This window comes from Protopterus annectens, chromosome 6.part0 (genome assembly GCF_019279795.1).
Source record: "Protopterus annectens isolate FY-2018-M chromosome 6.part0, PAN1.0, whole genome shotgun sequence".
Classification (NCBI taxonomy): Eukaryota; Metazoa; Chordata; order Ceratodontiformes; family Protopteridae; genus Protopterus; species Protopterus annectens.
The window spans coordinates 1,128,369,608-1,128,395,987 of record NC_056737.1 but is presented as its reverse complement, the minus strand read 5'-3'; the positions used below and the strand labels follow the sequence as shown (position 1 = coordinate 1,128,395,987).

The window sequence follows — 26,380 nt, the reverse complement described above, 5'->3', positions numbered from 1 at the left end:
GCCAACTGTTCTGGTGCGGGAGGTGTCTTCAGATGCAGGTGCTTCCTCGCATCGGAGCCGTTGTGTCCTGGATGCTATGAGGATGGTTTTTCCCCCCGGACTGGCACTATCTCTGATATGGCCGCCTCCTCCCGGAAAGTGCCTGAATCTTCTCCGTTACCGCAGATCCACCATAAGTGTAGGGACCCGGAGCGTCAGGACTCCCCTTTGGGGGGAACCCTGCTCTTCCGAGACCTCCCGAGAAGTTCCCACTGAGGAGGTCCCTCGGAAGAGGTTATGTAAGAGGAGACATTTAGATTCCCCCCAGGAATCCATCACGTCTGACACCGATTTGGAGGAATCTGAAGGGTCCCCAAAGTCCCCCTCTGAGGATATCTCTTTTGGGGATATCCTTGATCCTTAAGCAGAGGAGTAACTGGCAGCCCCTGAACCCTACCGAGGACGAATCTGTGCTCCTGAAGGCTTTCGGGTCTTGACCCTCAACCTCTTGGGTGTGTCTGCCCTTCAATGAGTTGATGGATCTTTTGTCTTGAGGGACGTGGGAGTTGCCAGATTCCATGGCGCCTGTTCCGAGGAGGCCCAACCAATACATTTCAGCTCCCCAAGATTAGTCCTTCTTATCCAAACCCAAATGTGTTGATGCCATGGTGGTGGTGCAGCCACAAAGAAAGCGATGTCTGAGACCTCTGCGTCTGTCCAGTCTCCTAATAGAGAATCTGGGATCATGAGCAGATACGGTAAGCTTATGTTTAGTTCTCCGACCTTTGGTCATTGTACTATCTAACTCAGGAGATCTCTCTGAAGCCTTGTGAAGTGAAAGAGCTTGGAGATGTTCTCCATGGTGCAGTAGCAGATTCTGTGGCGGACAAAGTGACGTCTCAGTTTGCTACCCTCAATTCCATCATAAACTCTTCCATGCGCCTAGTGTCTTACGCAGCTGATGGAATGAGTAGGGCAGCGGGTACAGGAATTCTTCTGTGAAGACATTCTTGGATGCGCTTGTATTCTTTTGTGGAACCTTTTAAGTCGTCGTTTGTGAATGCCCCCTTTGGTTCTTCTTTGTTTGGACCAAACGTTAGAGACCCTCACCAGATGTGAGCAAGACTGTGTATTTGCCATAGAAGTCCGTTTTTCTACCCCTCCTTGTTTACCTTTAGGATAAGATCTAGTGGGGAAAATGTGGTTCCGTAAGACCCAAGGAGCCTTTCCGAACTCGCAAGGTGAAGCCTCCTCCAGGGGCAGAGGAGGAGGCAGTGGTGGAAGATGACGCCCATGTGGCAGAAGGGGTCTGCAAAATCAGGGCGAAAGGGATCAGTTCCTTGGGAAACCCTATCAGCGCTTCTGAAAGGAGGCCTGACTGTCCTGGTCTGGAGGCAGTCTGGGAACATTTGTCTTTGTACCTAGGTGCCTGATTCAAAATCTCAGAAGACCGATGGGTACAAAACGTTATATCCAGAGGATATTTCATCCCCTTTCTTCCACAACCCAGACCAAGAAAAGGAATCCGACATTCCACCCAGTCTACGTGGCATCCGTAGAGGTTCAAAAACTATTGCAAGAGTCATCTAACCAGTCCCAGCAGAACCAAGGATGTGGAACTTACTCAATATTCTTTTTTGTGACAAAAGAAGACCAGGTACTGGTGACCTATTATGGACCTCAGCAGACTCAACAAATATGTGGTAAAGACGAAGTTCTGGATGGTCACGCTTCAGTCCATATTCCTGTTTTTGGGAAGGGACAATTGGATGTGCTGTATAGATCTCCAGGATGCGTACTACCATATCAAAATGGCCAGGCCATCCAGGGATCATCTGTGCTTCAGGATGGGAGCCATTCACTTCCAGTTTCGGGCCCTGCCCTTTGGTCTCACTACAGCCCCCAGAGTGTTCAAATGCATGGCAGTGGTCATGGCTCTCTTGAGACATTTAGGAATCCTGGTATTTCCATATTTGGATGACTGGCTCCTTACCGTTCCCACCAGGCATCAATTTATTTGGGCAAGGGACACTGCCTTAGATCTGTTTCCAAATGGGCATTACAATAAATTCAGAAAAGTCTGCTTTATTGCCATCGCAGAGTACAGTGTTTATAGGGGAAGACTTGGACACTGTCAGCATGTCCCTAAAGCTTCCTCCAGAAAGAGTGCTTGCCCTACGGCAACAAATTGTAGATCTGTCGACACAAAGCACCAGCATTGCAGATTCTCAAGTTGCTCGGTATTATGGCAGTCGCGATTTATTGCAATACCCCTAGCGAGATCTTGCACGAGCATTCTTCAGTGGCTGCTATTCACACAGTGGACACTTCAGCATCTACCGTTGAGTCACCCAGTTCTGATAACCAACTCTTACAAGGACTATCTTTGGTGGTGGCTAACATCCGAGACGGTGACTATGGAACATCCATTTGTCGTCCTGGCTCCAGTTGCATCAGTGGCCACGGACACCTCCCTGATCGGGTGGGGGGCATTATCAGGGACAGACAGCCCAAGGTACATGGCGGGTTCATGAGGCTCATTTGCACATAAACGTCCTAGAGATGAGAGCGGTTCTCTTAGCGTTGCAGTCCTTTCAAGACTCTTCCTCTAGGCACGATTGCAATCCAGTCAGACAACATGTCTGTAGTCTGGTACATAAACAAGGCGGAACCAATTCTTACTCCTTATGTCGAGAGGGTCTAAGATTATGGAAATGGGCAGAGTCCACCCACTGCTTTCTTATAGCAGTGCACATCCCGGGGAAATCCAACGTGATAGCGGACAGATTCAGCAGAGCTGTTCTGTTGCCTCACCAGTGTTCTCTGAAGAACAAAGTAGCAGACATTATTTTCCACAGATGGGACCAGCCTTGCTGCAACCTTATTAATATCCCCACAAACACCAAGTGCAACAACTACTTTGCCCTGATCCCTCAACAGGGACAACCCCTGAGGGACGCACTCGTCCACGATTGGCCTCCTGGGCTCCTTTATGCCTTCCCTCCATTTCCCATAATTCTCAAAGTTTTACAGAAAGCCAGTTTTCTGGGCAGGACCCTTTTTATCTTAATAGCCCCGTATTGGCCTCGTCAAATTTGGTTCCCCTTTCTGAAGCCTCATCTACTGGAAGAGCCTTGGATCCTGGACCCAGTGCCGGATCTGTTGACCTACTCGTTAGCTCTTCACCCTTCTCTCCAGTCCATCAGACTGACAGCTTGGCTGCTCCAATTCCCAGAATAGCCAGGTTACAGAATTTATCAGAAGAGGCTCAACATATTCTCTTTTCTTAACACAAGTCTTCAACAAGGAAACTTTATCTCAGTAAGTGGAAAAGGTTTTCCATCTGGGTTCAGCAAAATAACATTGACCCTTTTCTGGTGTGAATTTCTGACAACTGTTCAGTGAAGGAGCTTCAGCAGCAACCATTTGAGTGCAACTGGCTGCTTTTTCTAATTTTCATATAGGTGAATCTGAAAATGTTATGTCTAGCAAGTTGGCTAAGGCTTTTTTGAAGGGTATGATGCATTTATAACCACCGATCAGATCTCCTACTGCTCCATGGAATTTGAACCTAGTCCTCTCCAAGTTTATTCTCCCGCCCTTTGAACCCGCTTCTTCTTATGAGCTGAAATATCTTTCTTGGAAGACCATTTTCTTGGTGGCCATTACATCAACGCACAGAATTTCAGAGTTGCAAGCCCTTTCTTTTAAGTAACCGTACTTGATATTTCACAAAGATAGGGTTTCCCTCAGAACAAATCCGTTGTTTTTACCAAAAATTTGTTCCGAATTCACGCTTAATCAAACTATTGAATTACCGTTTTTCTTTCCCAGTCACCCAAATCAGTTGGAATATATGCTTCGCAAACTTTGTCCATAAACAACTTTGTTTCTATTTGGACAGGACAAAAGAACACAGAAGGGGCTGATCAACTGTTTGTCTCCTTCTCAAATTCTAGGAAAGGTGCACTGTTATCCAAATCTACCTTGTCTAAATGGCTTTCTGATTGTATACCCTTTATTTACTGTGAAGCAGGCATTGCATTACATGACGGTCAAAGCTCATTCTACCAGAGCGGTTTCTACTTCTGTAGCCTTTTTGACCAGGCTACCTATTGATTCTTTTTGTGCAGTTGCCACCTGATCAAAGCCACATACCTTTATATCTCACTACAAGGTAGAAAAAGGCCTCTGGGGACAGAGCTACATTTGAGTCTGCTGTCCTTAAGCAGGTACTCCCGTGAGCCACCCAAGATTGTGGTGCTGGGGATGCTACGAATCAGTACGAACGAAGACGAGATTGAACAACTTCACATTAAGAAGTTATGTACTTACCGTAATGTTCCATATGAGTTGTTCTTCTCGCCTTCATTATTATGACCCCCCCCCCTCCTACCCCCATCCAATGTCTGGAAGTTCGAGAGGTTCTGTCTTTATTTTGGTTCTCCTGAGGAGTTTCCTCTCAAGTGGTCTGCATGATTTCCTTGAACTCTGGGGTAGGTTTAACAGTAGTTGGCAGCAAACAAGATCTGGGGAAAGTAGAGGTGCATTGTGGGATAGGGATTTGGCCTTGAGCTGTTGGAGACCTCGAGCTTTGCAAATTGGCCGACTTGGAGCTGAGGATTGGCTCCGAACCCATCCAGTAATAATGAAGGCGAGAGGAACAACTCAAATGGAATGTTATGGTAAGTACATAACTTCTTATTTTCTTTCAACAGCCGTCAGCCTCTACTTCATTTCAGTCTTCTGTGTACCATGAATCGGAGAGGCCATTAGGAGCATATTCGAGACTACACAATCAACAGGATAGTGATTCCAAGAGACCTAAACTGTCTTATTCGGGCAGCACTCCTACCTCTGGAAGTGGGTATTAAGTCTAAGTACCAAAGTAAACATGCATGTTAAGTGAAGAGTGTATTTTTGTTGTGATACTTTGAATGTAGGAAGCTGGAACCAGTGTCGGAAAGAGAACCTGAGCTACAGAAGACCTTTATAATATTTGTATATTTAAATGATGGTCTTACTGGATGACATTCAGAATCCCCTGAAAATCATAATGTTAAGAGATCAGTTCAACCACCTGGCAAGATGTCCTTCAACTTCAGGAATCCAAACTGTACATTTGCAGTGGTTGTGGCGCTTAAATGATAAAAAGCGTGGGCTGCAATCAGGCATTTTTTGTTTTGCCCATACATTTTAAAATGTGCAGAATTAACTGGTTAGATTGGCATACTTTTTTTGCACGTCAGCTCCTATTTGTAATTTGTTATACATAATTAGATTATGGAAATGTGCATTGCTTGAGAACTAAGATTTTTAGTTGGCCCACGTGTTCGAGTTGAAAGCAAACCAACATAGTGTTTATATTTTTGTGTGTATGTAAACCGTATAGAATCCTAAAAAGGATTGGTTTGTTTTCAGTGTGGTATGTAGCAGAGTCCACTGACATGGCTACTTTTCTTTGTCGTATTCTGAAAGGGATACCTAATGTTTGTACACTTCTGATTTGGCTGGGGAATGGCGCCACAAGAAAATTATCAATAGAGAACGCATGTTAAGTTGTGCAGAGCTCCTGTGTTTTTGTGTTTATTCCTGAAAACACATTGCTTGTAGTTTATTTGTTGGTATAGGATTTAAGATTAGGTTGTCCCTTCTGTTTACCCATATGGCCAGAAACTGAAGGCTTTCAGATAAGTTAACATGGAAATTTTTAGGCTATATTTCCATTTCCACCCTTTGTCCACAGTGCTGTGCTGTCTGGGTTCCTTTCCTGTTCATTCTTGTTGCTTATCAAGTTTGTATTGCAGAGAAATGGCTAATAGCAACTTTCAGCTGAGTGAAGAAATGTTCTTGTTTTCAAATTCTTATACACATTCCTTTGTGATATTTAGCATTTTATTGTTGGGTTACTGTTTAATTTTTCCAAACAATCCTTTTAGTTTTTTATTGCAGTAATTTTGATCCTCATCCATTAAACTTCAGCTTTTTCACTGCACCCCTTGTAAGGTTTGTTTTCTGTGCTTTTTAAACATGAGATGACCAGCATTTTTCTTAGTTTGTGTTTCTTTCACAGATGATATAATGCTTTTGCAGGATTTTTTGTGCTGAGACTAGTTAATATATATTTTGTTTCATTTCAAGTTTTGTGTTGCACTGTTTTAGTTTAAATAAGTATTATATGCACATGTATTGTACATCTGCAATGGTGCAGCAGTAGCGTTGTTACCTCACAGCAAGAGGATGTCCTTCAAGAATGCAACTGCAGTCATAACATATGGGTTGTCCTGCCTCAGGCAGCCCTCTGTCGGCCGGATTCCAAAGTCTGGGTCCGGCGTCGGCTGGTGTCTCCTTCTCTCCGACGTCAGAATGGCTGCAGTATAAAGGCATCAGCCGACGCCATCTTCTTCAGTCTTTCTTGCTGCGCGGTGCCCGAAGCAGAAGCAGTTCGCAAGTGCCGGTCGGTCAGCTCCTGTTTTTTCAGTTACCGAAGTCATCTAAAAGCCAAGTACCCCGTTGGGGAACATTTTTTCTTGCCTCAGCCGATGTCAGAACAAATTGAGAAAGTTAATAATTGTTTGTCTTGTGGTAAATAAATACCTCATAAGGACTTCCATTCTTACTGCCTCCCTTGCCTGGGCCCAGACCACGACGTCTCGGCCTGTGCTGCCTGTGCTTGCTTTAATAAGCGCACTCTCAGGCGCCGGGCAGAATTTGCCGAAGACTTTTTTCGGCGAATCCTTCGCTTATATCATGCCATCAGAACAACCGGCAACACAAATTACCAAAAAACGAAAGGACCAGGACCGACATCCGCGGCCCACGTCCTCTACCGATATTTCTCCTAAGCCCTCCGCGAGTGCTTCGGTCCCTTCGGAAGCAGTAATTCAACCGCTCCAGGCCGTCGACACAGCGGTAACTTGTCCTTCGGTCCCGGGGACTACACTTGTGCCGGTTATTGATTTTCCTCCAGAAACCGAAGTTCTGGATCTACCCGACACCATTCCCGTGGACAAGGTTACTCCTGCACATGGGGCAGCTAGGCCTCCTGTATCCATGTCCATCAATGCCTTTGCACGTGCTAAGGCCGCCAGCCAGGCCAAGGCCCATCCTAAACCTACTGCCCAGGCCCCTTCTGATAAACAGATCATGTCTCTTGCTGCAGATCTTATCTCTCTTATCAGGGGGTCTCAGCCTCACCCAGACAAAGGTTCTCAGCCGCCTGCAGAGAAAAGGCCTAGAACTGAGCAGGCTGACAACCTCTCTTCAGATGAAGCCTCTGGGGATTCTGAGCATTCATATACCCAAGAAGAATCCTTCCAGGCCTATGAGGACTCTGATGCTGAGGAGTCAATTCCCTCTGCCTCTCCTCCAGAGGATTTTTCGTTCGGTGAAGTCCTCCACTCTGAGGGAGCATTTTAAGTGTCAGGGTCAGGAATTTTCTTATTCTAGGAAAAGGCTGCATACTTTCCTCAAGTTACCCCAGCACAGACCTTTAGCTATCCCTCCTGTTATGGATGTCCTGGATGATGTTTTCTCAGATTCCAGTGCTAACCCTGATTCTCTCCCTCCTGTTCCTGTCAAGCCAGACAGATATTACAGGGTCCCTGACACTCACAAGCATCTCTTTAAGGCCCACTCTGTGGATCTTGAAACTATTTCACAGGGCCCCAAAGGAGTGGCTACTTCCTCAGCCAAGAATCCCCTGCCTGCGGATAGGGAAGCAAGGTCCCTGGAGAGATGGGGTAAAAAAGTTTATACCTCTTCCACCCTTGCCATGAGGTCACTTAACTGCCTTTTTCATATGATGTCCTTCAAGAATGCAACTGCAGCCATAACATATGGGTTGTCCTGCCTCAGGCACCCCTCGGTCGGCCGAATTCCAAAGTCTGGGTCCGGCGTCGGATGGTGTCGCCTCCTCTCCGACGTCACAACGGCTGGAGTGTAAAGGCATCGGCAGACGCCATCTTCAGTCTTTCTTGCCGCGCGGTGCCCGAAGCAGAAGCAGTTCGCAAGTGCCGGTCGGTCAGCTCCTGTGTTTTCAGTACCGAAGTCATCTAAAAGCTAAGTACCCCGTTGGGGAACATTTATTCTTGCCTCAGCCGATGTCCGAACAAATTGAGAAAGTTAATTGTTTGTCTTGTGGTAAACAAATACCTCATAAGGACTTCCATTCTCTCTGCCTTCCTTGCCTGGGCCCAGACCACGACGTCTCTGCCTGTGCTTGCTTTAATAAGCGCACTCTCAGGCGCCGGGCAGAATTCGCCGAGGACGACTTCGGTGAATCTTTTGCATATATCATGCCGTCGGATCAACTGACAACACAATCTGCTAAAAAACGCAAGGACTGGGACTGACATCCTCGGCCCGCGTCCACTACCGATGCTACTCCTAAATCCTCTACTAGCGCTCCGGTCCCTTCGGAAGTGGTAAATCAACCGCTCCAGGCCGACGACTCAGCGTTAACACTACCTTCGGTCTCAGAGATTTCTCCGGTGCCGGTTGTTGATTTTCCTCCGGAAACCGAAGTTCTGGATCTACCCGACACCATTCTTGTGGACAGGGTAACGCCTGCACGTGGGGCTGCTAGGCCTCCTGTTTCCATGTCCATCAAGGCCTTTGCACGTGCTAAGGCCGCCAGTCAGGCCAAGCCCATCCTAAACCTGCCCAGGCCCCTTCATCTGATAAGCAGATCATGTCTCTGTCTGCAGATCTTATTTCCCTTATCAGGGGGTCTCGGCCTCATCCGGACAGGGGTTCTCGGCCACCTGCAGAGAAAAGGCCTAGAACTGAGCAGGCGGACGACCTCTCTTCGGATGAAGCATCTGGGGATTCTGAGCATTCTGATACCCAGGATAAACCCTTCCAGGCCTACGAGGACTCTGATGCTGAGGAGTCAATTCCCTCTGCCTCCCCTCCAGAGGATTTCTCATTTGGTGAAGTCCTGCATTCCATGAGGGAACATTTTCAATGGCTGGGTCAGGAATTCTCTGACTCCAGGAAAAGGCTTCGTACTTTCCTCAAGCTTCCCCAGCACAGACCTTTAGCTATTCCACCTGTTATGGATGTTTTGGATGATGTTTTCTCTGACTCCAGTGCCAACCCTGATTCTCTTCCTCCTGCTCCTGTCAAGCCGGACAGATATTATAGGGTCCCTGACACTCTCAAGCACCTTTTTAATGCCCACTCTGTGGATCTAGAAACTATTTCACAGGGCCCCAAGGGAGTGGCTTCCTCTTCTGCCAAAAACCCACTGCCAGCTGACAGAGAAGCAAGGTCCCTGGAGAGATGGGGTAAAAAAGTATATACCTCTACTACCCTGGCCATGAGGTCTCTTAACTGCCTTTTTCACATGTTTCAGTACCAAGATTTTCTCCTGGATGATTTACAGAAAAAGTTAGCCTGTCCTGAGCCTATTGATAAAAAGGCTCTGCAGGATCATATACATAACACTGAGCAGGTTAATAACCATTTTCTGCAGTGTGGTTATGATGCACTGGAAGCTTCATGTAGGGCAGCTATGACTGGGGCTGTGATACGTAGACATGCTTGGTTGAAGGATCAGTCTTTGCCTGACCATGTTAAAGTAAAGTTACTGGATGCACCTTTGGAAAAACAAAAGCTTTTTGGTGCTACTGCATAAGATGTATTGAAATCCATAGAGGAAAATGCAAAGTCAGTACAGACAGTCAAGGATTTCCTTCAGGTTCAGCCACCCAGATTCAGCAGAAACTGGCCCTCAAAGAATTGGTCCTTCCCCGGCTCTGACAAGTTTCAAAGGGGAAAAAGCAGGCGTGCCCGAGGCAGAGGGCAATACCGAGGATCTTACAGGGGCCGCCATTGGCAGCCTCCAAATCAAAGAAGTGGCGCAGACTGTTCAGCTGCACCACAAGGACAATCGCAATGACTTGACTTTCGTACCGCCTACAAAGGTTCAAAGAGAAGCACCTTTGGGTGGAAAATTAGCCTTATTCTCACAAAACTGGCATATCTTAACCAAGGACAATTGGATTCGGGATTTGATAGACAAAGGCTACAGATTCCACTTCCACACATTGCCAATAAGACAAGGCATGCCAAACCTGCCACATCATCAAAGGGCAGAGGCACTCACTCAAGTTTCCAAACTATTAAGTATAAAAGCAATAGAAAGGGTTCCTCTTCAGGAGCAAGGCCAGGGATTTTATTCAAGACTGTTCCTTGTTCCAAGAAAATAAAATAAATGGAGACCCATACTGGACTCGTCAACTCTAAACACTTTTCTCATTGTGCCAAAGTTCAAAATGCTGACGTTGCAGCAACTTATTCCCATTGTTGGGCAAGGGGTCTTGGCTGGTCACTCTGGACCTCAAGGAGGCATACCTGCATGTCCCAATCAGACAAAGCTGCAGAAGATACCTCAGATTTCTTGCAGGGACAGAGCATTATCGATTCTCAGCATTGCCGTTTGGCTTATCTACTGTGCCCAGAGTGTTCACGAAATGCCTGGCATCAGTAGTGGCACACTGCAGACTGCAGGGGATTCAAATATACCCCTACTTGGACGACTGCCTCATACAAGCAGACAACAAACAAACCTTAAAAGGAAATTTGGACTATGTCATGCATCTACTGCAGGCTTTGGGATACACAGTCAACATTCAGAAGTCAAAATTACTGCCATCCCAACAGATTACATTCCTAGGAGCCAAACTGGACACAGAAAACCAAATGGCCTACCTGACAGAGGAAAAACAGCAGCATTTACCAGAGTACTTCAAAGGCCTAGCAAAACTTTCACAGCTGAATGCAAGGAAAATCCTGCAGGCCCTGGGTTTCATGGCATCTTGCATCCTTCTGATACTTTTGGCAAGACTTCATATGAGAAAGCTGCAATGGTACTTGAAAAGCTTATAGTTTCAACACAACAACAGCCTAGAGGACATAATCCCACTTATTCCATGTCTCCAAAAGGAATTTCTATGGTGGGCTCAAGCCAGTCAACTAAACAAAGGCATGTCTTTCAACAGACCTCAAGCAGGCCAAATGGTTACAACAGACGCCTCAGACCATGGATGGGGGGCGCACATGGAGGGCAGATGCATTCAAGGTCTTTGGACGCCAAAGGAAAGACATCTGCACATAAAACAAAAGGAGATGTTGGCAGTGATACATGCAATCGAGACTTTCGAAAAATCACTACAACAAGGACATTTGCTAATAAGGATGGGGACAATACCACTGTCATGTGGTACATAAACAAGCAGGGAGGCACTCATTCTTATCCTCTCTGCAGACAAACAATGCTTCTCTGGGAAAAATCCCTGAGCCTGAATATACATTTACAAGCCCAGTTTGTACCAGGCAAGGACAATGTACTGGCGGACAATCTGAGCAGAAATATCATGGATCCACACGAATGGATGCTGCACCCTCACATTTTCGCTCAACTGACAAAGGCATGGGGAAGACCGGACGTAGATCTTTTTGCTTCCCACTTAATTCAGGCAGACGGGAACTGCTACTACAGCACCTGGCATTTGTAAAGGGACTTCTAACTTCTCTGGGGTATACCATCAAAGAAAAGAAATTGCATCTGGTACCCAGCCAAAAAATTGCATTCCTGGGAGCAAGCTTGAATGCAACTTCCCAGGTGGCATTACTCACTCCAGAAAAGCAGGTTAATTTAACAAATTACTTCAAACTACTGGCCACCCAAACCCAGCTATCTGCAAGAAAAATACTGCAAGCCCTAGGGTTTATGGCCTCATGCAATCTTCTAATTCCATATGCAAGACTGCATATGAGGAAACTTCAATGGTACTTAAAATGACTCTGTTGTCAACATTCTCAGGACCTGGAAACCATGATTCCTATCATACCTTGCCTAAGGACAGAATTCCTTTGGTGGGCAGAGGCCTGCTACCACAACGAGGGACTCCTTTTCACTCAACCCCCTGCCGCCCAAACCCTGACAACAAACTCATCCGACTATGCAGGGGGGGGGGGCTCACATGGCAGGCAAATGCATTGAAGGCAAATGGAGTCCAGGACAAATGCAACTACATATCAATCAAAAAGAAATGCTAGCTGTACAGAATGCACTGACTGCCTTCAAATACCTTATCCTTCCAGGACGACTCTTGATGGACAACACCAGTTATGTGGTACATAAACAATCAGGGGGGAACTCATTCCTACCCACTCTGCAGGTTAGCCATGGCTCTGTGGAACACAGCCTTGAGCAATTAAGTGCACCTGCAAGCTCAATTCTTGCCAGGCAAAGAAAATTCACCAGCAGACTAAGCAGAACTCTAATGGACCCACATGAGTAGAAACTGGAACCTCACATTCAAGCGTTTTAATCCACAGATGGAGAACACCAGAGGTGGGCCACTTTGCTTCCCCTCAAAACCATCAATTGAGCAAATTTTGCACCAGAACTCCCCACAGCCAAGCATGGAAAGTGGATGCCCTTTCCTTTACATGGGAAAACCCTCTCAATTTATGCTTTCCCCCTCTGCCCCTCCTCTCAAAAGTACTACTCAAGATCAAACAGGACAGGCCAAGGACAATCCAGCACTGGTACCCACTTTTATGCAGTCTGGCAGCAGTGCCACCCTGGCACCTGCATCAGACCCCATCTCAGCTGTCCCAGCAGGACGGCCAGATTTTGCATCCTCTGCTGCAAACCCCGAACCTAGCAGCCTGGCTTATTCCTTGAATGCATCACCAGCAACCCTCGGGGAAACAGGTGCTGGATGTCATCTTTGAGGCTAGGAAGCCTTGTACTAGGAAATCTTACTCAGAAAAGTGGAAAAGATACTGCTCTTGGTGCCACTTTCAGGGTAAGGACACAACCGTGCCCACCTTACCTAAAATCTTAGATTACCTAGCAGAGCTGCTTCACAAAGGCCTATCCTTCTCCTTCAGTTAAGATTCATGCCTCTGCCATCTCAGCTCATTACAATACTGGGCCACCCCTCTTTTCTCGCCCTCTGGTCAAAAAGTTCCTGAGAGGAGCTAACCATTTAAGACCCCCCGAGGAGAGCTCCCACTCCTGCCTGGGACCTTAGCTTTGTACTAGAGAAGCTCATGCTTCCCCCTTTTGAGCCTGTTGCTACAGCAGGGTTAAAATTCCTCTCTTGGAGAACAGCCTTACTTCTAGCAATCACTTAATCAAGAGTGAGTTGCAGGCCCTTATGGCCGTGGAACCCTTCATTATCTAAAATGTGAACAGGGATTCCCTCAGGACTAACCCATCATTTATGCCCAAGGTGGTGTCCAGTGTGGCTTTAAAGCAATCCATCCCATTTTACCCACCTTTTTTCCTAATCCTCTGAATAAAGGGGGAAGGATCCTGCACTCCTTGGACGTGCACGGATAGCTTGGGTTCTACCTTGACAGGACTAAACCTTTCAGAAAATCTCATCAGCTGCTTGTCAGCTTTTGCTACAGCGGCAGAGGACAAGGCCATTTCGAAACAAACCATCTCTAAATGGATATCCCACTGCATCTATTTCTGCTACAGACACCATGGAAAGTCTACCCCGCAAAGAAAGAGGCCATCTAGGTCCAAAACTGCAAACTTTTCTCCTAAGCCAGTTGCTAGTTCGCCGGTACTCACTGAGGCCCTTTTGCAGCCCCCTATACCCGCTACTTCTGATTTGAGGCCTCTACTGAGACCCATTTGGAGTCTGGTATGCCACGGGATGCTTCACCTATGGAACCCGTGGATGTCTTTACCTTGGATGGGTCCGGAGCCACTGTGCAGTCACCAGCTTCAGTGGGTGTTTTCAAGCCTACAGACTTGCATATTAAACAGACTCCACCTGCAATACTTTTGATTTAACATGATCAGGCAGAGATTGCTCCTTAAGCCAAGCATGTCTTCTAAGCACAGACCCAGTAACAGCAGCCCTGCAAGAGGCCTCTAAAGAATTAAAACCACATTGCAAAGTACGTTTTCCAACTTTCCAACTGGTTTTGATTTTCTGACATACTGCAGAGTTCCTGAGTACCACAAGTTCCTTTTCAAAAATCCTGTTGTGGGCCCAAGGGCATGAAGGCTTCTGCTAAACATCCTACCCCTTCTGATAAAGACTCCAGGACGCTGGATAGATGGGGTAAAGATGTTTATAATTCTGCAGCCTTTGGCAATCAGGGCTTTAAACTGTCAATTTCATATGCTAAAATATCAACAGCATATCTTGGGACTGAAACAGAAAATGATGATTTCTGACTGTGTGGAAAATTTTTTTACAGGATTTATTGCGTTCAGCTGAACAAGTTGGAAAACGTACTTTGCAATGTGGTTTTGATTCTTTAGAAGCCTCTTGCAGGGCTGCTGTTACTGGGTCTGTGCTTAGAAGACATGCTCGGCTTAAGGAGCAATCTCTGCCTGATAATGTTAAATCAAAATTGTTGGATGCTCCTTTAAATCAGGACCGCCTGTGTGGCAATAAGGCTGAAGATGTTCTTCGGGTTTCACTGTTGCAGTCATTACAAGTGGGTTATCCTGCTGGCAGGCTATCCTCAGTTGGCCTGAATTCCAAAGTTTAGGTCCGGCATCGGTTGCTGTCGCCTCTTCCCTGACGTCCGTGCACCAGGGGTATAGAAGATGCAGCCGACGTCATTTTCTCCAGTCTTTCTTGCAGTGTGGTGCCCGAAGCAAAAGCAGTTTGCACGTGCCGGTCAGCCAACTCCTGAGATTTTCGAGTTCGAATTTCAGATCCGAAATCTTCACTAAAAGCTGTACCCTGTTGGGGAAACTTTTTTTTCCTGCTCCAGACCGATGTCAGAAAGTTAATTGTATTTCTTGTGGGAAGCAAATACCTCATAAGGACTTTCATTCTTACTGTATTCCTTGCCTAGGCCCTGACCACGACGTTGCTAGTTGTCTGTTTTGTGCTAGATTTAACCAATGCAGTATTAAGCGTCTGTACGATTTTGCATTTTACTATTTTGGCAGAAGATTTAACTATACAATGTCGTCGGATAGCCATCCGACTACTGGAATTCACAAGAAACGCAAAGAAAAGGACAGGTATCCGAGGTCCAAAACAGACTAGGCTTCTTCCAAGCCAGTCACCGGTTTGCCGCTTCTCAGTGAGGCACCTTCGCAGCCCCTGATGACCGCTACTTTAGACTCGCAGGCCACTACCGACACCCGCTTAAACAGAAAATGTTGATAAATTCTGAATGTGCAGAAAACAAAGAAATGCAGGATTTATTGCATGCAGCTGAACAAGTGTGAAAGCATACTTTGCAATGTGGTTTTGATTTTCTGGAGGCCTCCTGCTGGGCCGCAGTTACGGGTTCTGTCATTAGGAGGCATGCTTGGTTAAAGGAACAAACTCTACCTGATCATGTTAAGGCAAAATTATTAGATGCTCCCTTACAGCATGATGCATTGTTTGGTGTTAAAGCAGAAAAGGGGTTAAAGAAAATGGAGGACCAAGCTAAATCTATGCAAACAGTCAAGGATTTCTTACAGGTACAGCCACCAAGATTTAGCAGACACTGGCCTACAAAGAATTGGTCCTTTCCAGTGTCAAACAGGCCACAAAGGGGCAGATACAGAAGCCCTAGAGGCAGATCCCAGCCCCAAGGTTCGTACAGGTCTAAACAATGGGGTGCTTCTACCTCCAAAACTGGAGAAGACAAATCACAGCCATACAGGAAACAGTCCCAATGACTTCCCCTTGCCTGCGCCAAGCACTCATCTTCTGGCAGCACCCTTAGGGGGAAGCACTTGCTTCTCAAAATTGGCAGATAACCCAGGACAAATATGTCTTAAACAGTGTCACAGGGCTACAAGTTTCACTTCCATACCGTGCCAAGGGCAAATGGTTGGCCAGACCTGCCAAAACATCAGTTGGCAGAAGCACAAAAACAAGTCTCATCCCTCATGGACAGGGCCATTCAACAAGTACCAGAGCAAGAGCAGGGACAAGGATTCTATTCAAGACTGTTCTTGGTACCCAGAAAGGACAAAGCCTGGAGACCAATACTGGACCTATCTATTCTAAACACATCTGGATATTCCAAAATTCAAGATGTTGACTCTGCAGCAGCTTCTGCCCATGTTGGGCAAGAAGGCTTGGTTTGTGACTTTAGATCTAAAAGAGGCATACCTGCATGTCCCAATTGGGCAAGCATGCAGAAGATACCTCAGATTCAAAGCTGGCTCAATGCACTACCAATTCTCTGCACTGCCCTTTGGCTTATCTACTGCGCCCAGGGTCTTCACAAAGTGCCTGGCACCAGTAATTGCATTCTGCAGACAGAGGAATACAAATATACCCTTACTTGGATGACTGCCTCATTCAAGCAGAGAACAAGTACATTCTAGTACAGCATCTGGCATTTGTAAAGAGATTACTACCATGCCTAGGGTACACAGTCAACGAACAGAAATCAAAACTCGTACCCTCAAGAGATGATATTCCTGGGTGCAAGCTTAAATACAACTGCCCAGATGGCCTATCTCACACCAGACAAAGGCAACTGTGACTACCTATTTCAAAATGTTGGCAACAAAGGCCCAGTTATCTTCAAGAAAAATTCTGCAGGCTTTGGGCTTCATGGCATCCTGCATTCTACTAATTCCATATGCAAGACTGCATATGAGGAAACTTCAATGGTACCTAAAAAGTGTTTGGACTCAGCATTGCCACAGCCTGGAAACAATGGTAACTCTCATTCCCTGCCTGCAACAGGAGTTTCGATGGTGGGCGAAGGCCTGTCACCAGAACAAGGGACAGCCATTCACTCTACCCCCAGCCATACAGACATCAACAACGGATGCATCTGATTATGCTTGGGGAGCCCACATGGCAGGAAGATGTATTCAAGGCACATGGTCCGCAAACCAAATGCATCTACATATCAATCAAAAAGAGATGCTAGCTGTTCAAATGCCCCGACAGCCTTCAAGGACCTACTAGATCCGGGACAACTATTGATGAAGACGCACAATACCACGGTCATGTGGTATATAAACAAGCAGAGAGGCACTCATTCTTACCTCTTTGCAGACTGGTCATGACTTTGTGGGACACAGCGTTGACTTGCCAAGTACATCTGCAGGCACAATTCCTGCCAGGAAAGATTAAATACTCTGGCAGATGAACTAAGCAGAAACATCATGGATCCCCACGAGTGGAAATTGGATCCACAAGTCTTCAGCATGGTAACAAGGAAATGGGGATGTCCGGACATAGATCTATTTTCCTCACCTCACAACTGCCAACTAAAGAGATTCTGCACAAGGACTTATCAGAGACGAGCATGGAAAGTGGATGCCCTATCTTTCAGCTTAAAAAAACTTAACGGTATATGCCTTTCCTCCTCTGCCTCTCCTCCCCAAGGTACTCCTTAAAGGTCAGACAGGAGAAGCCAAAATTGATTGCCCCAGACTAGCCACGCCAGTACTGTTATCCAATCCTAAGGAACCTGTCTCAATGCCCAGCCTGGACCTTACCTCAAGTGCCTCATCTACTGTCCCAGCACAACAGTCTAATCCTGCACAGCCAACTGAAGACCTTAAATCTGGCACCATGGAGGATAATGTAGTCATGCAAAACGCACCTCTCACTAAAGTGGTGATGGATGTCATTTTGGAGGCCAGGAGGCCTAGTACTAGAAAATCCTATGCTGGAAAATTGAAGAGATTCTGTGCTTCGAACCAGGCACAAGGAATTAACGCAGCTGTACCAAATATTCCTCAGATTTTGCAATACTTGACTGAGATGCTGGACAAAGACCTATCCTTTTCATCTATAAAAATTCATGCCTCTGCCATTTCGGCTCATTACAATACAGAGCCACCAATCTTTTTTCTCCTCCTTTATTAAGGCAGTACCTCAGAGGGGCCAAAGATTTAAGGCCTCCAAGGAGATCAGCAATACCTGCATGGGATCTCAATTGTCTTGGAAAAACTCACCCTGCCTCCTTTTGAGCCAGCCGCTACAGCTGATATATAGTTTTTACCTTGGAAAATAGTTCTGCTCCTAGCAATAACTTCTGCAAGACAAGTCTCAGAGCTACAGGCACTCATGGCTGTGGAACCTTTTATAATTTATCCAGACAGGGTTTCTCTGAGGACAAACCCGACATTTATGCCTAAGTTAGTGTCCAGTGTGGCCTTTAACCAAACTATTCATCTGTCTAACTTTTATCCAAACCCACAGAATAAGGGGGAGAGATTTCTGCATTCTTTGGACATAAACAGCTGCGCTTCTATTTGAACAGAACTAAAGCTTTCAGAAAGAGCAATTACTAGTGGCATATGCTGTAGGATCACAAGAAAAGGCCATCTCAAAGCAGACTATTTCATAGTGGATAGGCCACTGCATTCGTTTCTGCTGTTCACAACATGGCAAGCCAGTGCCTAAGGGCATTAGGCCACATTCAACCAGCGCAGCAGCCACTTCAGCAGCCTTCCTCAGGGGAGTACCAGCCAAAGATATTTTAGAGGCTGCTACTTGGAGTTCAGTGCACACCTTCACAAAGCACTATCACTTACCACTCTACTCTAAATCCAGGGCAGGCTTTGCCACTGCAGTTCTGCAGAGCCTAATAGCCCCTCCTAATGCTATTTAGCTCCAGCCTCTCAACCTTAGTTTTGGGATTCAACCCAATTGTAATGACTGCAACAGTGAAACACGAAGAACATAGTACAGTTGTGTACACTTGCCATAAATGTAGATGTTAGTGTATTCACTGTTGCAGTCCAGGTTACCCACCCGCCATCCCTGAAATTTAAAAAAAAGTTCAGTTACAGATTTGCTGTTCTGAACTGAGGCCATTGCTTGCTTGGGCTAAAGGGAAGTATCTGTGTTCATCAGTGGCAGTGGTAAACACTGAACAGCCTGCCTGCCCCTGTGGGAGTGGTTACTGCCTAGAAACTGTAGTTTTATTGGCCATTTTGGGTCAATCCAAACTTCTTGATCCCCCTCTCTTAAAACCCGATTGCCTCTTGGTTTTGGTGTCTTTTCAGACTTATTGGCTGTTGAAGCACCCACCAAGAGGAGAAAACGCTGAGAGAAGAAAGGAGCCACTTTTGAGATTTTAAGTATTTCTCTTCAGATTATTTAAGATTTCTGCATTGCCACCTACTTTTTGGCGTTTTCCAGCTTGCTAAACTTGATATCTGTATTGGGAACTGTATTTAGAGCACATCTAGAGCCTGTTTACTGCATTTCCTGTGTTGCACTTACTTTAAAATCGTTTTTTTCTTAAAACTTGCATTTTACATGTCTCTGGCCTAGCACTCAAGTGTGGGGTCATTTATTGCACTGTTCTAACTTGTTGCTACTTGTGTATCTCTGCTATCTTTAAACAAAACAAAAAATAAAAAAAATCTTGCTTTTTTCCCACTTTCTGAAATTTAAAAAAAGTTCAGTTACAGATTTGTTGTTCTGAACTCTTTGTAAGTTTCTTGGAGGCCATTGCTTGGGCTAAAGGGAAGTCTCTGTGTTCATCAGTGGCAGTGGTAAACACTGAACAGCCTGCCCCTGTGGGAGTGGTTACTGCCTAGAAGCTGTAGCTTTATTGGCCATTTTGGGTCAGTTCCAAACTCCTTGATCCCCCTCTCTTAAAATCCTCTTTTGCGCGTTTCAGCATCGGGCAGCGCTGCTTAATCAGGTTTAAACTATTCCCGGCTCCACAAAGTCTGCTTTAAACTTTTTCCCTTAGAACTGCTCCAAAGCTCAAAGTAAGCACTCTATTTTCCCTCTAAAACCCAGCAGTAGCTAGGATAAGTGTCTTATAAGTAAGCACTAATAAACTAAAGCACTACACCCTCTTATACTCCCTTTAAGTACTTGGCTCACTATCCTTATACTATTCTGGCATGTCCAAAAGTCAGTTTCAGGTTTACTCTCCAGTCCAGCTGGTGAATATGGGAATCTTGAGGCAATGTTACAACTGCCTTATGTACACAGACCACCCTCTCCTTTTCCCAACAAGCTCAAATATATATGAGAGATGCAACTATATAGCCAAACTGAAGGCTGAGCTCTCTCAACATAGTACTGGCACTGTCAATCTGGAGGAGAAGGTAATCGCACACACCACAAATCCAGTCTCACATAGACCTATTGCAACAGCAAACCAAACACATACTCGGAGGCTCTAAATAAAAATCTGCCCAAGCAACAGAGACGTCCAAAGCAGACATCCAAGTAACTGCTACCCCACAACAATACCCACGTATCACATAGTTCACAAAGTCAGTGTGCCACACAGTCACAGCCCTTAAGGCTAAACAACACACCTAATACACTTGTAATAGGTGACTCTATTGTCAGACACACTAACGTCCCTCTCAACAGGCTGAACAAGGAGAAGGTCACTGTAAAGCTGCCTGTCAGGTGCCAGGATCCGCCACATAAAACAAGCACTCGGGGTCACTCCAAAGCAAGTACAAATATGACTGTCATTGTCAATGCTGATGTGAATGACCTGAGATGTACCTCCCTAGATTACATGGAAACATAGAGGAGTGCTCTGATCATGTGGCCCAGGCCGGTATGACCCTGACCTTGAGTAGCATCTTACCCTCACCAAGAATGATACCACAGTATAAAGACAAAATTGTCAATTTCAACAATTGGCTAAAGTATTGGTGTCACTCAAAGGGGATCCAGTGTCTGTCAGCCTGGGATGACATGCTTGACAAGCCCCGTTGCTTCGCTAGGGATGGCTTGCACCTGTCACCCCTGGGTTTTCGAATACTGGCCAAGGCTCTTGCCACCCCCATAGTGCCTTTTTTAGGCAAGGCTCAAAAGACAAACCCACCTCCTTAGACAACACAAGGAAAAAGAAACTAAGGGTAATGCTGCTCAACGCCAGAAGTCTAAACCTCAAGATGCACACACTCGAGACTCTCCTCAGTATGGAGAATATCGATATCTGTGCAGTAACCGAAACCTGGTTCAAGGCTCCCGAGAGCACCCCAGCACTACCAGGTTATACCTCATACCATGCTTTTCGGCCCCAAAACTCGGACCGAACCACAAAAGGAGGGGGGAGTATCCATATTCATCAAAGATACCCATACCTCCAGGCTAGTGGCACTGCACGAAGCATCTGAGACCATCCATGTGCAACTAACAGTGGGCAAAACTGCCTTCCAGTTTGTAGCCTGCTACAGACCACCCTCCCAAACTCAGGAACCCCACTCTGCTTTCCTGAACGCACTGGAGAATATGAAGGTCTCTCCAAACACCATTATATTGGGTGACTTTAACTACCCAAACATAGACTGGGAGCACTACTCAAGCCCCAACACCTTAGCCCAACGGTTCCTAGAATTTATTAACTCAAATGCTATGGAATAACTGGTCACCACTCCCACAAGAGGGGAAAACATATTGGACCTGATCATCACCAACATGGGGACTCTGTTCCATACCAGAGATATACCCCTCATTGGTGAGATCTGACCATAAATTAATCACTATGGACATCCATATCCTGTCCCCACCCCCAGAAAAGGAAACCACGGTCAAAAACTTCTCAAAAGCAAACTTCCCACTTATCAAAACCGAGGTGGAATCCTTCAAAGCCCCAGGGCCAGTGGAAAATGCGTCCCAAACCGCCGAATCCTTTACAAACGCATTCTATGGATACCTACAGGAATGCATGGATCGTGCTATCCCAAATAAAACCAAGACACACTCCTCCAAAGGCAGGAGACCTGTCTGGTGGACCCCAGCCATAAATAAGCTGTACAACAGAAGGAGAAAGCTACTACATGATAGAGCAAAATCCCTGAAAGGGAAGGCAACTCTGATCAGTACTAGCATGAAACTACGATCCCTCATAAAATCATCTAAGGCTAGCTTCGAAAGAAAAGTTGCACAAGACGCTAAAGATAATCACAAGGCTTTCTTTAGTTATGTCAAACCTGGGTGGAAACCCCCAGATATGCTCTGAGTTAGTGCAAAATGACAAATACACTGAACCCACAGACATTGCCAACATCCTGGCAGACAGGTTCAGTGCAAACTTCTCTCCCCCCCCCCCCCCCCCAAATGAGCAAATGACTATCCCAATAGTGTAGCCTCCCTGACATCACAGATGCACAGGTGAGAGCTGCCCTCTCCAAAGCAAAAAACACAGCATCAATGGGACCGGATAGTGTCCCGAGCTGCGTTTTCCATGAACTCCAAGAAGAACTGAACACTCACTTAAAATCACTGTTCAGTCTCAGCCTTGCAACAGGATAATGTGCCCAAAGAATGGTGTACAGCAACAGTGGTCCCACTCCATAAAGGTGGTGCCACAAGGGAACCTTGGAAACTATCGCCCTATAAGCCTAACTAGCCTGGTCTGCAAAGCTATGGAGCGTATCATCATGGAACTCGTTAACAAAGACATTGGGAACCTCCAAACACTGGATCCTACCCAATTTGGCTTTTGCCTCTTGAACCTGGTCAATTTCTTTGAAACAGTCACCAAGGCCATAGACTAAGAGAATGTAGTCCACACAGCCTACCTTGACCTTGCAAAAGCCTTCGACACAATACCGTACTCGGGCATCATAAATAAGCTCACCAGCTTTAAATATCAACCCCTATGTCACAAGATGGGTTGCAAACTGGCTTAGGGATAGAACCCACATGGTCAGAATTGCAGGTGCCATGTCAGACTCTAAACCAGTTACAAGTGGCATCCCACAAGGCTCAGTCCTGTGATCTCTCTTCGGTATATATTTCTCTGAAATACAGGCTAACACAGGAGGATTATGGCTGACAAAGTTTGCAGATGACTGCAAACTGGGGGCCATAATCGACTCACGGGCTGACACGAGCATCCTCCAAAAAGGCCTCACAGAGACGGATAACTGGTGCCAGAGCCATGGCCTAAAGCTAAATGCCAAAAAGTGCATAGTCATCCCCTTTGGAAAAAACAATGCCCACAAATTACCACATAGGTGGTAATCCATTAAGTACGGAAGAAGTAATTAGGGATTTGGGGACCCAAATAGATTGCAATCTCCTTTGACAATCACATTGCCAAAGTGGTTAGACATTCTATATAGCCCACCTTATCACGAAGGGGTTCACATCTAGATCAAGAGAGGTCATTGTGCCCCTCTACTCATCACTCATCAGGCCCATAATTGAATACATTGCCCCATTTGGGATGTACCTTACCCGACACCTGCTACAACTAGAAAGACCCCAAAAGTACCTCACCAAGAGGATCAAGGGGCTCAAACAGATGCCCTACGCAGTTAGGCTAAAGAAACTCCAGCTCTACTCAGTTGCTTACCGCCTACTCGGAGACTATCTGTGCCTGACGTATAAAGCCATGTCCAACCCAGAATTGATGGACATGCTCCACCTCAAGAAATCCAAATCCATCAGAACTACACGCTCCAGTGACTTAAACCTCAGCACAGAAATGAATAGAACATGCTGGAGGAACAGTTTCATATCCCAGAGGCTCCCCTCATTCTGGAACAAAATCCCAATCCATGTCAGACAGAGCCCCTCAATGACCCTCAAGAAGAATCTTGACGTTTGGATGGGAGATCGTAAATTTACCCCTGGGATCTCTTGCGTCACTGCTAGACAGAGGCATGGTAAACTAACCTTAAATGGGCTATCTTCTGTGGCCTACTATACAGAGGCACAGTCAACTAATCTAAGAAGGGTGGCGAAAGCCAAACACACTCTGGTTAGGCTTGTAAATGCCCTAGGGCAGATAGCCTAGTATCAACCTATTTCATTGCTGGAACTTGTCTGTACTTCTCTATTCTATACAACCTATGGGGTGTATTAGCTTGTAGATGAAGGCAAATTATATACTTTGGTACATGCATGTTTTATTCACATATTTTTAGCCTACCCTTTTGGGGGCACCTGACATCTGGGTAAGAAAAACTGAAGAAAATGGCGTCTGCTGCATCTTTTATACCCCTGGCGCACTGACGTCAGGGAAGAGGTGACAGCAACCGACGCTGGACCTAGACTTTGGAATTCAGGCCGACTGAGGGTAGCCTGCCAGCAGGATAAACCAATTGTAATGACTGCAACAGTGAATACACTCTAACATTTACATTGATGGTAAGTGTACACAACTGTACTTTATAAAAAAAGAAGGAAGATAAACCTAAATCTATGCAAACTGTGAAAGATTTCTTACAAGTGCATACTCCAAGATTTAGTAGGCACTGGCCTACTAACAAATGGTCCTTTCCAGCTCCTTCCAGATCCACTCAAGCCAAACCCAGACGCACCAAACGCACCAGATTTCAGTCCCAAGGGACTCGGAACTAAGCAATGGGGTGCTTCCACTTCCAAATCTGGAAATAACAAGACACCACTCTATGGTAAACAGTCTCAATGACTTTCCTTTAAAATTACCAAGCACTTTCCTTTCAGCCGCCCCTTTGGGGGGGGAGGATTGCTCTAAATGTAAAAAACTGGCAACTCATAACCCAGGGCAAATGTGTTTTAAATATAGTGCCCTAGGGATACAGATTTCATTTCCACACACTGCCAACTCCAAACGGGTGGCCAGACCTGCCCCCAAATTAGTGGGCAGAGGCTCAGAAACAAGTACTTTCCCTCTTAAACATGGGGGCTATTCAACTGGTACCAGAAGAGAAGGGACAAGGTTTATATTCCAGACTTTTCCTGGTACCCAGAAAAGACAAATCATGGCATCCACTTCTGGACCTATCTACTCTAAACACCTTTCCGGACATTCCAAAATTCAAGATGCTGACTCTTCACCAGTTACTTCTGTGTTAGGCAAGGATGCCTGGTTGGCACCTCTATATTTAAAAGAAGCTTACCTGCATATCCCAATCAGGGAATCTTGCAGAAGATACTTACGCTTCAAAGCAGGCTTCTTGCATTATCAGATGTTCTTCATGTTTCACTGTTGCAGTCATCACATTTGGGTAATCTGCTGGCAGGTTGCCCTCAGTCTTCCTGAAACACAAAGTCTTGGGTCCTGTGTCGGTTGCTGTCTCCTCAGGTCATCAGGGGTATAAAACATGCAGCCAATGTCATTTTTAATTTGTCTTTCTTGCCGTGTGGTGCCTGAAGCAGAAGCAGTTCGCAAGTGCCAGTCGGCCGACTCCTGAAATTTTCATTTTCGAGTTTCAGAACAGAAGTCTTCAAACCAAACTAAAGCTAAGTACCCCGTTGGGGAAACCTTTTTTTTTTTTTTTTTTTTTTTTTTTTTTTTTTTCCTTGATCCTTACCGATGTCAGTAAAAGTTAATTGCATTACTTGTGGGAAGCAAATGCCTCAAGGATTTTCATTTGTACTGTATTCCTTGCCTAGGCCCTGATCACAACGTGCCTTGCTGTCGGTTTGGTGCTAAATTTAACCAATACACTAAGTGTCTGTTTTTGCTTCTAAATATTTTGGTTCAAGATTTAACCACCCTGAAATGTCGTCTTGTTAGCAATCAGACTACCGGAGTTCACAAAAAATGCAAGGAAAAAGAGAAACTGTGTAGGACCAAAACAGACGACAAAGCTTCTCCTAATCCAGTCGCCGGTTCTCCAGTGAGGTGCTTTTGCAGCCCCTGATAACCCTCTACCGAGACCCATTCGAAGTCCGGTATGCAGCGAGATTTGCAAAGTATTGAACCCGCGGATGTCTCTCCGTTGGATGGGTCCAGAGCCGCTGAGCAGGCACTGGCTTCTGAGGGTGTTTTCATAGATTCATAGATTAGTACTAGGCTAACTGCCCTTGCGAGCCATTTTAAGTCTAGCCAATTATCCCCTGTGAGATTCAAACCCTGTACATTGTATTTGCAAGGCAAACACCTTGACCATTAGGCCACCCTTCGAGCACAGGCCTCAACATATTTTATTAAACAGATGTCCAACAAAAACAAGGTCAAAACCAACTTCTAATTCTAAAAAACCGACGCATGAGCCACATGCTCGGGCCCCTATGCCTAAAAAACAAATGATCAAAATGGCTGAGGATTTAATTAACTTGTATATATACGTATATACTTGCATGCATACATACATATATACATACATACACGTGTGTGTATATATATATGTATATATATATATATATATATATATATGTGTATATACATATATGTATGCATACATATACATATATACATACACACATTCATACATACATATATATAATTATATATACATACACACACACAATACATGTATGCATACATGTATACCTATATGCATACATGTGTGTGTGTGTATATATATATATATATATATATATATATATATATATGTGTGTGTATAAATATATATATATGTGTGTGTGTGTGTGTGTATATATATATATATATATATATATGTGTGTGTATATATATATATATATATATATATATATATATAATATATATATATGTGTGTGTATGTATATATATGTGTGTGTGTGTGTGTATGTATAGGTTC

The 26,380-nt window shown here is 45.4% G+C and overlaps 1 protein-coding gene across 2 annotated transcripts in view; it reads left to right on the top strand.

Moving 5' to 3' along the window:
- Window positions 1–26,380, top strand: part of MARCHF7 (membrane associated ring-CH-type finger 7) — a 919,282-nt gene that overhangs the window by 335,158 nt on the left and 557,744 nt on the right. For both annotated transcript variants that reach the window (XM_044074748.1, XM_044074747.1), the window contains exon 4: window positions 4,698–4,842. In XM_044074748.1, the coding sequence (XP_043930683.1) occupies window positions 4,698–4,842 (145 nt within the window). The remainder of the gene's footprint in view (window positions 1–4,697; window positions 4,843–26,380) is intronic.